Source organism: Hibiscus syriacus, unplaced genomic scaffold (genome assembly GCF_006381635.1).
Source record: "Hibiscus syriacus cultivar Baekdansim isolate YM2019G1 unplaced genomic scaffold, ASM638163v2 tig00110114_pilon, whole genome shotgun sequence".
In the NCBI taxonomy this organism is placed as follows: Eukaryota; Viridiplantae; Streptophyta; class Magnoliopsida; order Malvales; family Malvaceae; genus Hibiscus; species Hibiscus syriacus.
The window spans coordinates 3,023,458-3,037,525 of NW_024062594.1; the positions used below are offsets into that span (position 1 = coordinate 3,023,458).

General features: G+C 34.3%; 2 protein-coding genes across 4 annotated transcripts; one reads left to right on the forward strand and one right to left on the reverse strand.

Annotated features, from left to right (window-relative positions):
- The first annotated feature begins 1,529 nt into the window (after positions 1-1,529).
- On the forward strand, positions 1,530-9,609 carry LOC120215336 (sulfhydryl oxidase 2-like). Of its 2 annotated transcripts, XM_039213059.1 has the most exons (12): positions 1,530-1,932; positions 3,374-3,398; positions 3,483-3,575; positions 5,072-5,250; positions 6,103-6,172; positions 6,277-6,345; positions 6,459-6,532; positions 7,315-7,471; positions 7,879-7,919; positions 8,432-8,578; positions 8,657-9,094; positions 9,288-9,609. In XM_039213059.1, exons 1-12 carry the CDS (start codon positions 1,625-1,627, stop codon positions 9,307-9,309), a joined length of 1,623 nt encoding a protein of 540 aa, XP_039068990.1. In that variant the 5' UTR covers positions 1,530-1,624; the 3' UTR covers positions 9,310-9,609. The 2 variants fall into 2 exon arrangements, with proteins under 2 accessions (XP_039068990.1, XP_039068989.1); XM_039213058.1 differs by having other exon boundaries at positions 1,531-1,932; positions 8,657-9,323.
- A 2,042-nt stretch (positions 9,610-11,651) lies between these two features.
- LOC120215337 (protein PIN-LIKES 2) lies at positions 11,652-13,309 on the reverse strand. Of its 2 annotated transcripts, XR_005524933.1 has the most exons (2): positions 11,767-13,309; positions 11,652-11,712 (listed from the first exon to the last, which is right to left on the reverse strand). XR_005524933.1 is itself a non-coding variant. In XM_039213060.1 (1 exon), exon 1 carries the CDS (start codon positions 13,174-13,176, stop codon positions 11,818-11,820), a length of 1,359 nt encoding a protein of 452 aa, XP_039068991.1. In that variant the 5' UTR covers positions 13,177-13,309; the 3' UTR covers positions 11,712-11,817. The 2 variants fall into 2 exon arrangements, 1 of the variants encoding a protein (XP_039068991.1); XM_039213060.1 differs by having other exon boundaries at positions 11,712-13,309.
- Between the last annotated feature and the right edge of the window lie 759 nt (positions 13,310-14,068).

Genomic DNA, 14,068 nt, shown 5'->3' on the forward strand with positions numbered 1-14,068 from the left:
AAAAACAAAAATGAAGAAAATTTTAAATAAATAAAATATTAAATGATATAAAAGATATTCCTCTTGTCCAACACTCTCAAAATAATGAGAAAATAATCATAAAAATGGACTTACCACGAATTTAATTCCAATAATTGAATTTTATGTGCGTTAGTTTCTAACTAGTTATCAGTTATAAGGTGTGATCATGTCTTATGAAAGATGATCTTTTTCTCATACTTTACTTCTTTAAAAAGACTTGATTTTCACATGAAAATCTAAAAACATATTTTTGGTATTACATTTTACTCTTTGATCTTTCTTTCGGTTTCGTTTTACAAGTTTTATAGATACTTTTAGTGTTGTAGTCAAATATAGTATCATTATATTTACTAGTAAGTTAACAATCTAAATGGATATGATCAGTTGATAATAGATTTAGTTCTGACAAATCATATAGATTTGTCAAAAATCATATCAAGAGATCACAACTTTTCAAATAATATTAAGTGTTTATTTCTCTGAAGATACTCCAAGATCTTAACTATAGAAGAGGTATGAGGAAACTCCGCGACGCCATGTGTGAGAGAGAATATATTTTACTTGTTACTCTAAACGTCAATGGCTTTGCTGATATCCTCGATGCATCAGATATAGTACGTAAGAAGTTCAATTTCATGCATGTACGAATATACATACATCCATGCATGCATTTATATATGTTTTCGTCTGTTTTTGTAAAAAATGTATGTTTGGTTTTCGATTAAATGCAGAACATCCAAAAGTCGTATCAAATTATCGATCATGGGATCTCCTTATATTAGAGAGAGGGATGTGTTACCCCTGTTAATTCTTTTTGGAACAAATCGATTTTGGACTCGGATGTAATTTTCTTTTTTTAGAGAACTTAGATGTAATTATTAGAAACCTTGATACTGGTCAATTTTACAATTTTTCTTTAAATGGCCACTGTTAGGTTGTGGATGGTTGCTATCTAGTTTCTTTTTACGTGTTTTGATTGTAATATATTTTTCTTTAAAGGTGTTTAGCCGGAATGATGAACTTTAGTGACGATATATTTAGAGTTCAAAACATTTTTCGAAGAAATAAATATTAAATTCATGTTTAGAAGGTTAAAAAAGTATAAACAATAAATTCTGAGGTCTAATTTTATCAAAGACGATGATCGATGGCAGCTGACGGTGATCGAAGATGGTGATGAGCGACAGTTGATGATAATAGACTTTAATCGTATTCAAGAGTTAAATTTATATTTTATCTAAAATTAAAGGTAAAATTTAAAACTATTCTTTTACTTTAAACTAACAACATTTACCGTACTAGTGATCAAAATGTTATAAAATGATATTGTAAGTGATTAAAATGTTATTTGTTTAGGTTTAGTGAGCGAACAATGAATACTTGCAAAATAAAAGTGACCATTACGATAGTTTATCCCATGGTTTATTTTGTACCCGTTCTGAAAAGGAAAGAAGAAGAAAAAATGCAAGTCTGACCTTTCCATCGGAAATTTCCAAAAACCACCCACCACCACTTCATCTTCCAGCCCCCATAATACCTAACTGAAAGGTCTACAAATTTTCTTATTCCTATTGAGTTCTGCAATACAATAATACTCCTCAAAATGTTGTTTTTTACGAAAACATTTTCATTTGAATTCCATCGAAGCTGTGATAGGAAAAAAAGTATATTCGTACAATCGGTTTCTTCCTCTATGTCTCTTATGTATTGGATTCTGATCTTGAACGTTTGGGTCTTTAAAGCATCGTCGTTGCAAGCGGGATCCCGGGCTGTACTTCGTGAGATTGCTGCTATCGACGGTGACGGTAGTGATCCGAAGGACTACGCCGTTGAATTGAACGCCACGAGTTTCGATGCAGTTCTCAAGGAAACTCCTGCGGCTTATGCTTTAGTCGAATTCTTCGCTCATTGGTTAGTACTCTTCTTTTATTTTTCTTACGCTGTCATTGTTTCAAAATTTGAGCAGAAAACATTAAATTATGCTTATGGTTTTACAGTTATGTAATGCTGTTGACCGTGGAAGAAAAAAAATACTTTCATTTATTTTTTTGAATTGCTTACTTGGTGAAAAGTTTAATCTGCCGGAAATTAGCCTTTTATTCTGAGTTTCTGACTTACTTATCCTTACGAGAATTGGTGTTTTTATTTGGGCTGATAGACAAAATATCTTATCCAAGTGTAGGATTGGAAATATTGAACTTTATCAGTTTCATTTTCATATAATTGAATGTATTAGTTTCTATTCTGTCATTGTTTGAAGTTAAAAAATAGAGTGATGGCTTTTAGCGAACTTGCTATAGTAAGAAATTGGACACCTTGGGCGAACATGAATAGAAGGATATGACCATCCAAATTTTGGCAAAAGTTGATGAAGATTGAACACTGCCTTGTTGACATTTACCCGTTAATTTCCGAAACTATACCTAATGGAATGGTATCCCTGATAGATTCAAATTAAGTCTTCAGAGCTATGGACAAATTTTCCTAGCTTAACATTTTTCAGTGTGATATTTCTTTTCTTCCAAAAGATCTCTGGGCTGTAGCATATTGTCAACTGTTTGCATGGAATAATTATATTTTGTGCTTTGTCTTATAAGCTAGGGATCCAGATTCTAAGATTTTAGGCTTTGCCTTGCAAGTTGAAGATACAATGATGTGTTCTTTTGGATGGTGGACCACAATGGCAATGGCTCACTAATGTTTAGAGTAACAAGTGAAATTGTTTTTCTCCTTTAGAGGGTGTATAGAATACAAGACAGTTACATCAGTTACAGTTGATGTGTTCAACTGCATGTACGTCTGGTCAAAGCCCATTTGCATGTTGATACAAGCGATCCTTTTAATACAAAGATTGCCAAACAACAAGTGTGCTTTCTCTTCGAATATAGAAAGCGTTAACGTAGTATTACCATATCCATGACAGTATGTGGTTAAGCATATAATGTAAATGCATCTATATGTCTCAAGTCTTTGGGGTTGGCATGTCAAAGCCTTTTGTTCTTCATGGCTACTTTTTACCAGACTCTTGGATCTCATTAGTTGGATTGTAGGAAAAGTGTTAGCAAACCAATTATCGATTGCAGTTGTTCACATTTCACAGCCTGTTTGTTGTATTGTTTTGATTTACTAGTAGTTGCCTGGCCTTGTTTCCTTGATATTTTGTAGCTTATAATTGCACAAGGTTTTCCCTTTTCATAAGAAGGGTACCTTTCTACACACTGGTATGCGCAAGCAACACGCTTCTTTATCCCTATAAAACTACATTCTTTCTTGGTTAAATGTATGTATCTAGCAGTTGAATTCCATGCTCCAAGTCAGTAATGATGTTATATGACATTTTATTACTTTTCAGGTGCCCTGCTTGCAGAAATTACAAGGTATCGTATGGTCTATTTTGTGCTTAGATTTTTCATACCTTCACATTCTTAAAACTTTTTGCTGCTTTATGTACAATTTTTCAGCCCCATTATGAAAAAGTTGCAAGGCTTTTCAATGGGCCCAATGCTGTGCATCCTGGAATTGTATTGATGACTAGAGTAGACTGTGCATTAAAGGTATTTGTATTGTCTTCTGAAAACTTGCGAAGTGCAGCCTCATGGAAATACTTCTGTAAAGTACTTGTTTCTTCAATAACATTTATTTTCCTTAATACCATAATGCTGGGATTTAAGATGGAGTTGAAATATTTCTGAACGTGTGGAATTTTGAAAATAAGGTTTGATGTTTTGTGTTTAATAGCTAGAACAAACACTTTGAATTTGTTTCTTCGGTTGTTTTGTTTAGTTATTGCTCCATTCAAGCATGTATTAACACTGCCAAACATTAAAAGTATCTGTTAAAATACTTCTTTACATATTTGAGAATAGATATCAAATTCATTTGTCTCTGCTTAAAAGATGTTCGATGTTTTTTCCCCATCTTCCTTAGAAATAAAGCTTAACTATACCTAAGTTGAGCATAGGGCCTTAGAAATGACCGGTGTAAAGAGGAAAAAAGGTAAAATAGAAGAAAAAAATTGATCTCCATACTCCAAACTGTTTCAGAGGTTCAATTAGTTTGAGTCCCTAATTTATTTTTATCACATAACTGATCACTAACCTTGTCCACAGGGTAGCAAGAAATTTTAAATTGGTGTGAACTGAAACAGAGTGAATTTGTTAAATGCTCCTCAAAGTTTTCAAGAAATGAGAACTATTAGAAACCAAGATTCTTTCAAAATGATTTGTAATTGTTATTTGCTTGATAGATGTTGGGTATTACAATTACAAACATAAATTTATGTTTTACTTTTGTTGACAAGGAACACATAGAATTAGGAATTCCGGAACAAGTGAAACTAATATCATCTGGATCAGAAATCCTGGAAGTTAAAATTCACATGATTGAGGAAATAATTGCCTTGTGATTGTGAGCTACTCGAGATCGACTCGGTCAAAGCTCGGTCAACTCTCGAATCGAATAGACTCAACTCGAATTCTTAACGAGCCGAAGCGAGCTACTTGATACCCGACTCAAAAAGCTCGCGAGCAACTCGAAAAAATGATATATTAAATTTTTAGATTTTTAAATTAAATTATTATTAATATTAACATTTATATGCTCGAGTTTGAGCTTCAATTGAGCTAAGTACGAGAATCTTTTGAGTTCAAGTTTTTTCGAGCTCGACTCGAGCTTCAATTTTTTATTTCAAGTCGAGTCGAGCTCAACACTATTTGAGCTCAACTCAGATCGCTTACAGCGTAGCACTTCTAATTTTTTCTATGATTCAGGCCTTCTCCTGTTTCGAAGTGAAATTGTTAAAGTGGAAATTCAATAAAGTAGCACTTTGAATATCATTACTGAGCCTTTTAGACTAGAATGTAGCCATCTAAGGTGAATTTTCTTTTTTCTCAATGTATTTAGATTTACTACATATTTAATCTTGTTCTGTTAACCAACTATGCATAAAAGATTATGTTCCATTTCGGGCACTTCTTTTTGACTGATTTTGGCTTGAAAAATGTTTCTTGTTAATTTTATTTTGGTTCTCTGTCTTTCTTTGGAAGCACAGATAAATACCAAACTTTGTGGTAAGTTTTCTGTGGGTCACTATCCTATGCTGTTCTGGGGTCCTCCTACAAAGTTTTCTGCTGGCTGGAGCTCTGATCAAGCAAAAAGTAAGTTAAGTGTAATTGATGACGGGCGGACTGCGGAACGCTTGCTTAATTGGATCAATAAACAAATAGGAAGGTATGAAGTATCTTCATCTGTTACATTTTTAATACACAGCATCTTTATAATCCAACCAGTTTTTTTTTTTTTTAATTTATGGATTTGTAAAAGAAACTATGAGCGATTTACTTAAAGCAGCTATGGCTTTTTTTATCAGATATTGTTCTTTTGTCCTTATACATTTAGGAATTGCCTGATATTTGGGAAAACATGTTATTTTAATAACCTTATAATTATTGACACCACGTGGAGGAAGACTTTTTGTTAGTTAATTGAATATAGGCCTAATTTCAAAGTTAATTCTGCATTTGGGATGCATCATATATAGGAGGAGGGTGCGTTCTTCAAATTCAGTTGCAGCTTATGCATATGTATGTATACCCATGTTGCTGTATAAAAATCCTTGAGAAAAACACTGACTGATTAGTTTAATGCTTTGCCAGAAGTTTTATTGTATGCCAACATGTGTATGAGTAGGAAGGGCAACAAGTCCAGTTCCTGTACTGTTTGGTCTTCTTAACCCTACGTTGACTCAAGCCTGCATAATTTCTGAAAAATTAAGAATTTTGGTTTATGTGAAAAATCCAAAATAAAAGTTGAACCTTTATACATTATCTAAATCATTGTGTTAGGCCTAGAAAACTGGGATAGGATTGGAACTTTAGACATTTTTTAAGTACGCATGGCAGGATGGGGGAGGTTTGGGGGTATAATGAAATCTGTTTCTGTTCTGACATTTTAGTTATAAAAAATTAGTGTTTGATTGATATTGTACTTCTAAATTTGGTGCCAAATATTTGCACTTTCTATGAAAATTTGATCTTCTGCTTTTGTTCTCATTTGATTTCTACTGTTTATACTCCCTTTCAGTTCATATGGCCTGGATGATGAAAAGTTTGAAAACGAGCATCTTTCATCAAATATATCTGATCCTGGACAGGTTTCTTTGCGCATTTCCAATTTGAGTTCTTGAATGATGCATGTTTGAGACTTTGTCAATATGCTTTGGATTTTATCTTCATTGTTTTGATAAAATTTTGAAAGATTGCTCGAGCTGTGTACGATGTGGAGGAGGCAACTGCAACTTCCTTTGACATCATTTTAGAACATAAGGTTGGAATTTCACTATCTTGTGTAAATTTCCTCTATTTCTGACGTGTTTGTATGCATATAGGCTGGTATTTTTTTTTTGTCTTACTAAAGTTGTTGGAGATGGTGTCCTGCAGATGATTAAGTCAGGAACTCGAGCTTCACTAATAAAATTCCTTCAGCTTTTAGTGGCTCATCACCCTTCGAGAAGGTAAAGATCCAATCTTTCAAGTATGTATCTTGGCTTGGCTTCATGTTACAAAAATGCTAGTAACTAGTAAGTTAATTACCCTGCGGACAAGAAGGAATTACTGCACAAGGAAAAAAAATAACTCTTAATGGCTACTGATATGACCTTGAAGGAAAGGAGAGGGGTTTTTATTGAGCTTTGGTGAGCTCTTAACTGCCAAAAGAATATTATATCATGATACCGTTTTCATCAAACTTATCCCAAAAAGGAGCACATATTATAGATTCATCAGTTGAGTTTCAAACTAATTGTCCAAAAGCTATGCAACTCAGAATAATTTCTTTTCCAAGTAAAAGATCAAGAGTGATATGTAACGCAAATCATGTCATTTCTAGGACGCATGTCGAAGGTAGTATTGGAAATAACTGACATGAGACAATGTATCTCTTTATTCAATCACTAGACAAAAACAATGTTCTAGTTGATTCAATAACTTAAAGCAGCTTTGGTCAAGGCAAAGTTTCTAAACAACTCCAAAATTGATTAATGATGACCCAATACATGATGAGAAACAATTCTATCACTTCTCCTACCTGACATGAAGTGAATAAAAGCCATATCAAAGTGGCAGCAAGCTCTAATAAAGAAAGAGCATGAAGTAGAGAGAAGAAAATAAGTAGTGAAAGGTGAAGAACTGAAGCACATGAAGAAGAACAAAATTATCAAACAAAAATCAATACCTTGTCTGCAAGCCAAAAGTAATTCTTAAGTTTGATATCAACTTCTCCTTGGCTTTGTACTAGGTGTAGGAAGGGAAGTGCAGAAGTCCTTGTCAACTTCGATGACTTGTACCCATTAGACATTGGGTCGTCAGCCAGGCATGATGTTGACACCACTAGCATGATAGGGGTGCTACGCGATTTCCATATTTGTGGAAAGGATGTTCCCCGTGGATATTGGGTGGGTTCTAAAAGGCTTGGATTTTTCTTTTCTTTCTTTTTGTATATTTGAAGCTATTGATATTAGGAAGTACCATGTAGCCTTTTAATTTGCTTTTTAGTCTTTCTTTAGGTATATTTGAAGCTTGATTGATCTGGAATGCTCTAATACTACAACTGATGATTGTTAGTTACCTATAAGTAGTTACAACTTACAACACCCATTTATCATTTATGAGATCCATTGTGTGTCTCTCTCTCTATATCTACTAATAAGAGAATTATGACCGATACTTTTCAGCTGTGAGATTGCCAAACTGATTAAACCCTATAAATATTTTCCCCAAGATAAAATATATTCTTTTGAAAAATATATAGTTTCTATTTTAATAATTTCTTTATGCCACATTTGGATGTTCTTTTTTGCAGATGTTTTGTCGTGGCAGCAGGAACGATACCAGGGGCTTTAGGTAATATTTAAACACTCTCCTTAATTTTCAGCTCATGCAATTTTGAAGAACATTTTTAACTTTTCCAATCTGAAGTCTTTCACTCTCTTTAGGCATTGCTTTTGGTATCAAATTATTTCACTACTCTATGAGTCCACTTATTTTTGCAAACTAATAATGTTACTAGGGAGTGGTGTTTTGGTTTTTAGCAAATTAGCTCAAGATAGATGTCAACTGTGTACTTTGTACACTTATTTTAGCAAGCTTAGTTTACACTAGTCATTTCCTATTTTAGCCATAGAACAAAAACAATAAATCAAGCCATTTTGCAATGTATGATGTAAAAGATTGTTATTCTTGTCGTCAAAAGTTGTTTTACTCTTATCTGACTAACTTTCTTCCATAGTTATTTGTTCCTGTAATTCTTTTTCAACAATTCTCAGCCTTGCATATGATGTCAATCATGATAAAGAGTTTCCTTCAGCCGTAATTGATTTTATATCTGTCGATAATCATACATATTTTGTATGCAGTTGTGGCTTGTGGGTTTTAATGCATTCACTCTCCGTGAAGATCGAGGATGGAGAGAGCCAGTCTACATTTACATCTATGTGTGATTTTATTCACAACTTCTTTATTTGTGAGGAGTGCCGTCAACATTTTTATGAGATGTGTTCAAGGTAAATTTGATTCCAAAGCAAGTTATTTTCTTAAATATGTAAGTTAATTCCATCTAACTGCAAAAGTTGAATTTACAGTGTTAAAAGTCCTTTCAAAACAGCTCGTGACTTTGCCCTTTGGTTGTGGAGCTCACATAATGAAGTCAATGAGAGGTTAATGAAGGAAGAAGCATCTCTGAAAACAGGAGATCCTAAGTTCCCAAAGATCATTTGGCCTCCAAAACAGCTTTGCCCTTCATGCCAACATTCCCGAGTTCCCAAGGACAAAGGAAGCAGTCAGATAGAGTGGAACCGGGACGAAGTGTTCAAGTTATTAATTAGTTATTATGGGAATACGCTTGTATCTTTCTACAAAGAAAAGGGTCTTCTAGGTGAAGATGGATCCAAAGTTTTTGTCGATGATTCCTCGAATAGTGCAGTTGTGGTGCCAGTTGGGGCTGCATTGGCTATTGCTCTTGCCAGCTGTGCATTCGGAGCGCTTGCTTGCTATTGGCGTTCTCAGCAGAAGAGTCGGAAGTATTTCCATCAACTACACACTTTAAAGAACATATGATAGTTCTGAGGACATGGGTTCTTTCAAATAGGATTATAAACATTTAAGTGACGAGAAACAGGGTGAAAGGGGGTGGGGGAGAGTTTTAGAGAAAGAGAGAAGTTTTGGTATTTAGGATGCAAATTTCTTATCTGATTTCCTTCCACCACTTTTCAGGCCAAGGAGAAGCTGGAGTTAAGATTACTAGAACAACAAAAATCACACAAATCCTTAAGATGACCCGTCGGATGACCTCAAGCTCCGAGTATAAAATCCAGATTACAGCCTTATACTGTCTCACTCGAGGTCCTATTCTTTTATCAGTTTTCTATCAAGAACATCCTGAATTTTGGGTTCCTAGAGATTTAACATAATCCTAATTTTATCTGTTTTCTGATTGCCCCAATTCACATTTGAAATGCCGCGTGAATACTTTATAATGAGTTCTGTGAATGTCTGATACAAGTCTGTCCAATTCCCTCTCCCCATTTGATATTGTGTTCTTCATATGATTAAAACAGTGAACTGTAGTTAACTTGAATGTGAGAATATTGTGAACCTCTTTTAATAGTTATTTAAGATCAATGGAGTAAGATAAAAATATATTCATTTGTATTGCTGCTATTCTTTTATATACTGTACATTCTTTATATTTTTTCCTATATACAATTGGGAACTTCCATACTTTGGTTCAAAGAGACTCACCTCCTTCTGTTGGCGGTGACGGAGGGCAGTCACTGCTCTCACCATGACATAGATCGGAAAGATAATCCCAATAGTTGGAAGCGATAACAACTGTACAACGTAAGACGTTGCTAGTTTATAACCCCACGAGGCGATATCTTCAAAGTAAAAGAAGAAAACTTATCATAGGGAAGTGTACTCATCGGTTCCGGTAATTATGAAAGGAAGGGTATGTCGTAAAATCAACAGAAGCATGAACTGCAGATGAAAAGACTAAGAAATCAGCAGAATGAAAGCCATTGATGAATAACACTAAAGTGTTTAAGCTTTTTGAATCAGAAAATCTCAAATATTCCAATGCACTGCACTAAAATTTAGGACAGTGAACTTGATTTAGAGACTGAAAGTTACCACTATCGCAAGTTCGATAACATATCGAGTTTCTTGTAGTCAAAACCGAATATTCATCGTAACGACGATCTGTTGATACTACTGCTATAAAGCGAGAATCGTTTAACTTCCTCCTAGGGATCTCCCAGTTTGCCCTGGTAAAAGCCTTTAAACTTAAAATAACCATTTTTAACCAGATATAAGATGGTTAAAACTTCAACTTATACACAGGGTAGTTACCTCAAATTCATTGGAAAACGACTGATTTGAAACAAAGGAGGTGGTGCAGTATAGTTTGGCTTGAATTGCTGAAATGCAGAAGTTTTATGATCGGATAAGTTTAGTATAACATAATGGCAGATATAAACTATACAACAAACACAGTTAAAGAAAATGGAATTGAAAAAGAAGAAAACTGCATTAGTTAGAACACACACGGTCTCATAAAATGTAGAATAAGTAACCTGATGGCATATTTCGCAGCTGGTGTTGCCCTTCTCATTGCACCATCTTTGTACACATCTTCGATGAGCATACTTTGATAAAATAGAGGCGTTATGAAATAACGTCTAAACAGAAAGTAATCTGATTAATACTGATGAAGTCTTTCAAGCAGATATAAGGGATTCGAACAGCAGTCCGCTATCGAAATAATAGCTGTTATATAACGGTTTTGATGCCATCCGAAACCGTGATTATACGACCACAATAGTACCTATTATATCCATAATCGTGATAAACACAGTACAACCGAAAATGCGACTGAAACTACAATTTAAATCCTTACCATAAACTACAAATTTATACAATAGCTTAAAGCAACTAGATGATTAATACTGGCGATGTCTTTTATGAAGAAGAAACTAGAAAAAAATGGGTCAACTACATATTTAGTCATCCGCCTATTTCAATTTCGTTTTGGTCATCCAACTTTTTTACTTTTCAAAATCATAGTTAACATTACGTTTTGGTCACATACCGTTATGATAATTTTTTATTTTTTTAATGATGATGTGACACTACCTTATAGCAGCATGTCAGCATTACTGTTAATTTTTAATAAGTGACCAAAACAAAACGTTAAGTATATTTTTGAAAAATAATGATCGAGTGACCAAAACTAAACCGCAGAAATAGATTGATATTAAATACAAAGTTTATTCCATTGCATCATTCACCAAAATTTGGAAACACAACTTAACGTTACGTTTATGTGATATTTTTTCCTAAAAACTCCTACCTTTTAATGACACATTAACATCACTGTTAATTTTTTAATGGTGAGTGACCAAAATGAAACCAAAATATAACGTTTGATATGATTTTAAAATAAAAAATAGTTAAGTGACCAAAACAAAAAAAAAGTGATAGTTTGAGTATTAAAAGTATAGCTTACTACTAGTTTCAATCATAAATTCAGATTATCAGTAGGATATTGCAGTTTTGAAGGTATTTTTGAATCCCATTAAATATTTTTTTTAGTTTTCACATTCTTCATTCTGCAAATACTATGTGTACCAAAACATATATCAAAATATTACATCTTTGATGGAATGGGGACAGAGCAACAATGTTGATGAAACTTTCCTAATAACAAATTAACCAACAAGGTTTTTCATGCTAATTGATCAAGCTACATGCTTGGAAGCAATCTAAAGTAAAGCGCTATATATATAGACAATGAAAATAGGGCAAACAAATGCTGCCAGAAGAGAAGTGCTGAAGCCTCACTAACCGCATAACTCCTCAAACTCGCGATGGCTCCCAATAAAATGGCACTTGGTGTAGTGTATTGCAGCAAAAGCACGAATCGGTACATCGCATCACCAACTACAAGAAGGTTCAATTTGCTAGCAAGTGTCACAATCCCTATTCCTAGCAAAGGAAGCACCAACAGCCTTGCCACGATTATGCCGATGGTAGTTCTGAGTCCGAGCTTGGACTCGTTTGGACCCTCGGACAGCATACCGCCAAGAATGAGCATCACAGAAGGCACCATTGCACCGGCTAAAATCTCCAAGCTGTCTGTTATGAAAGATAGGGGAGCATCGTATCCAAAGACGATAGATTTTAAATGAGGCACTGTACCAACAATGATAGCTAGTAAAGATGCAATTGTAGGGGGCTGAAGTATGTGTTGTATAGGAGTTTGTTCAGCAACTGTTCGGATCCTCCTGACTACTCTAGGTTCAGCCAAGCACCGAATGGACACATGATTACTCCCGCCATACTCTCCATTGATATCAATGTCGGGAACAGTGGTTGTAGATTGATCAGAGGTGCTGTTAAAAACCCTGGCAATGAACGGTGTCTTAGAATGTTCAGTCTCTTTTTCTTCGATACCTGGCCATTCAGCTGTAATGAGAAGAGGCCTGCTGATATCATTAACCGGCGGACTCAATTCCTCAATTTCAGTCTCTTCTTCAAGAATTTCATAGGAGTCCAAAGGTGGCTCCATCATGTGATAAACCAAGGTATAGACCAGAATAACAGCAACCCACTGTGCAAAAGAGACATAGGCCACACCCCTCGAGTGGCAATGGGGTCCAAATGGAGAATTCGAGGTGTGACACACAGATCCAACAATAGCTATAGAGAGGTTTCCCGTATTGCCAAAGGCGGTCATAATGATGGTAAATCTCTTGTACTCAGGCGGAGGGCGACATATGACAACCACCAAAAACCCAAGCAAGCAACCAACAAAAGTACTGATTAACACATTGACCGGTATGAACCACCACCTAGCAATGCTATCGAACGTAATACTTTGACCCAATTCAGTAAAAATTAGGCAGGGCAAGAACAGAACAAAAACAAGCTTGCTTAGGAGCTTAAATGTGTCTCTTGGAATGATTTGAGTTCTGCGATGTGCAAGAACTAATCCTATAGCAGTAAGAGACAAAAGTTTCAACAAAGGAACTATCGCACTTAACAAATCTTCACCACCAGATTTCATATCATTATTATAAACTTCAGCTAAATACCGAATCATCTCTGATCTTCCTTCTCAAGTTCTCGAATATCAAATAACAAATTTAAAATTTCTTCCTGCAATGCAACATCAAAACCAAATTTACACAATAGAACTAGTGAAAATCCAAGATAATCTCTAAAACCCAAATGAATTCTAAATCGTACGACTCGGGTTCAATACGATAGCATTGAATCTGAGAAAATTAACAATAAAAAAATAAGTAAAAGAAATACCCAAAACCCAGAAACGAGAACAGATAAAGAACATCAAACCCAGCTAAATCAAAGAAATCAAAGCTAGAAAATCTAAAAATCTTCCATAAGTATAGTAATAACAAATCAAAGATCAACAAATTAGACAATGCTAAACCGCGGAGAATCTAGAAAAGACGAGGGTTACAGAGAGAACTTACGGAGCAGAATAGTGGACAAGCAAAAACGAAGTTGAAGAGAGGATATAAATAGGAGTGAAATATAAAAGATTCACGGGAAGACGGCCATCTCAGATGTATGAAAATTGACTCACGTATTTTACCCCCAAAAAAATCTCCATAATCGGTGAAAATATGATAAAACCAGGAAACATCCGAATATTATACTATTTTTTTACAATATTATACTAATTCTTTAAGTGACAACAATTTGAATCTGATTTGAAAACTATATAGAAAATTATATAACATTTGTTGAGCGTAGATGAACACCGTTAACTATAAATATCATTAAATTAATTTATAAAACGTTAAAATATAAAGTATTAAACGTATAATTATAAATTAATTAAAAATTTAAATGTAATTTAATTAAAATACAATATTTATAAAAAAATAGTTTTTAGGGTAAACTATATCATTGACTAACTATTTAAATGACGTGACATGACAGTTAATAAAATTTGTATAATTACACAT

What these genes read in the sequence shown, in the direction of transcription:
- LOC120215336 (XM_039213058.1), top strand. Translation starts at nt 1,625, where the DNA reads ATGTTGTTTTTTACGAAAACATTTTCATTTGAATTCCATCGAAGCTGT. An exon ending in GAGTAGACTGTGCATTAAAG is followed by an intron (nt 3,576 to 5,071) that starts GTATTTGTATTG and finishes TTGGAAGCACAG; the next exon opens with ATAAATACCAAACTTTGTGG. An exon ending in AACGATACCAGGGGCTTTAG is followed by an intron (nt 7,920 to 8,431) that starts GTAATATTTAAA and finishes TTTTGTATGCAG; the next exon opens with TTGTGGCTTGTGGGTTTTAA.
- LOC120215337 (XM_039213060.1), bottom strand. Translation starts at nt 13,176, where the DNA reads ATGATTCGGTATTTAGCTGAAGTTTATAATAATGATATGAAATCTGGT.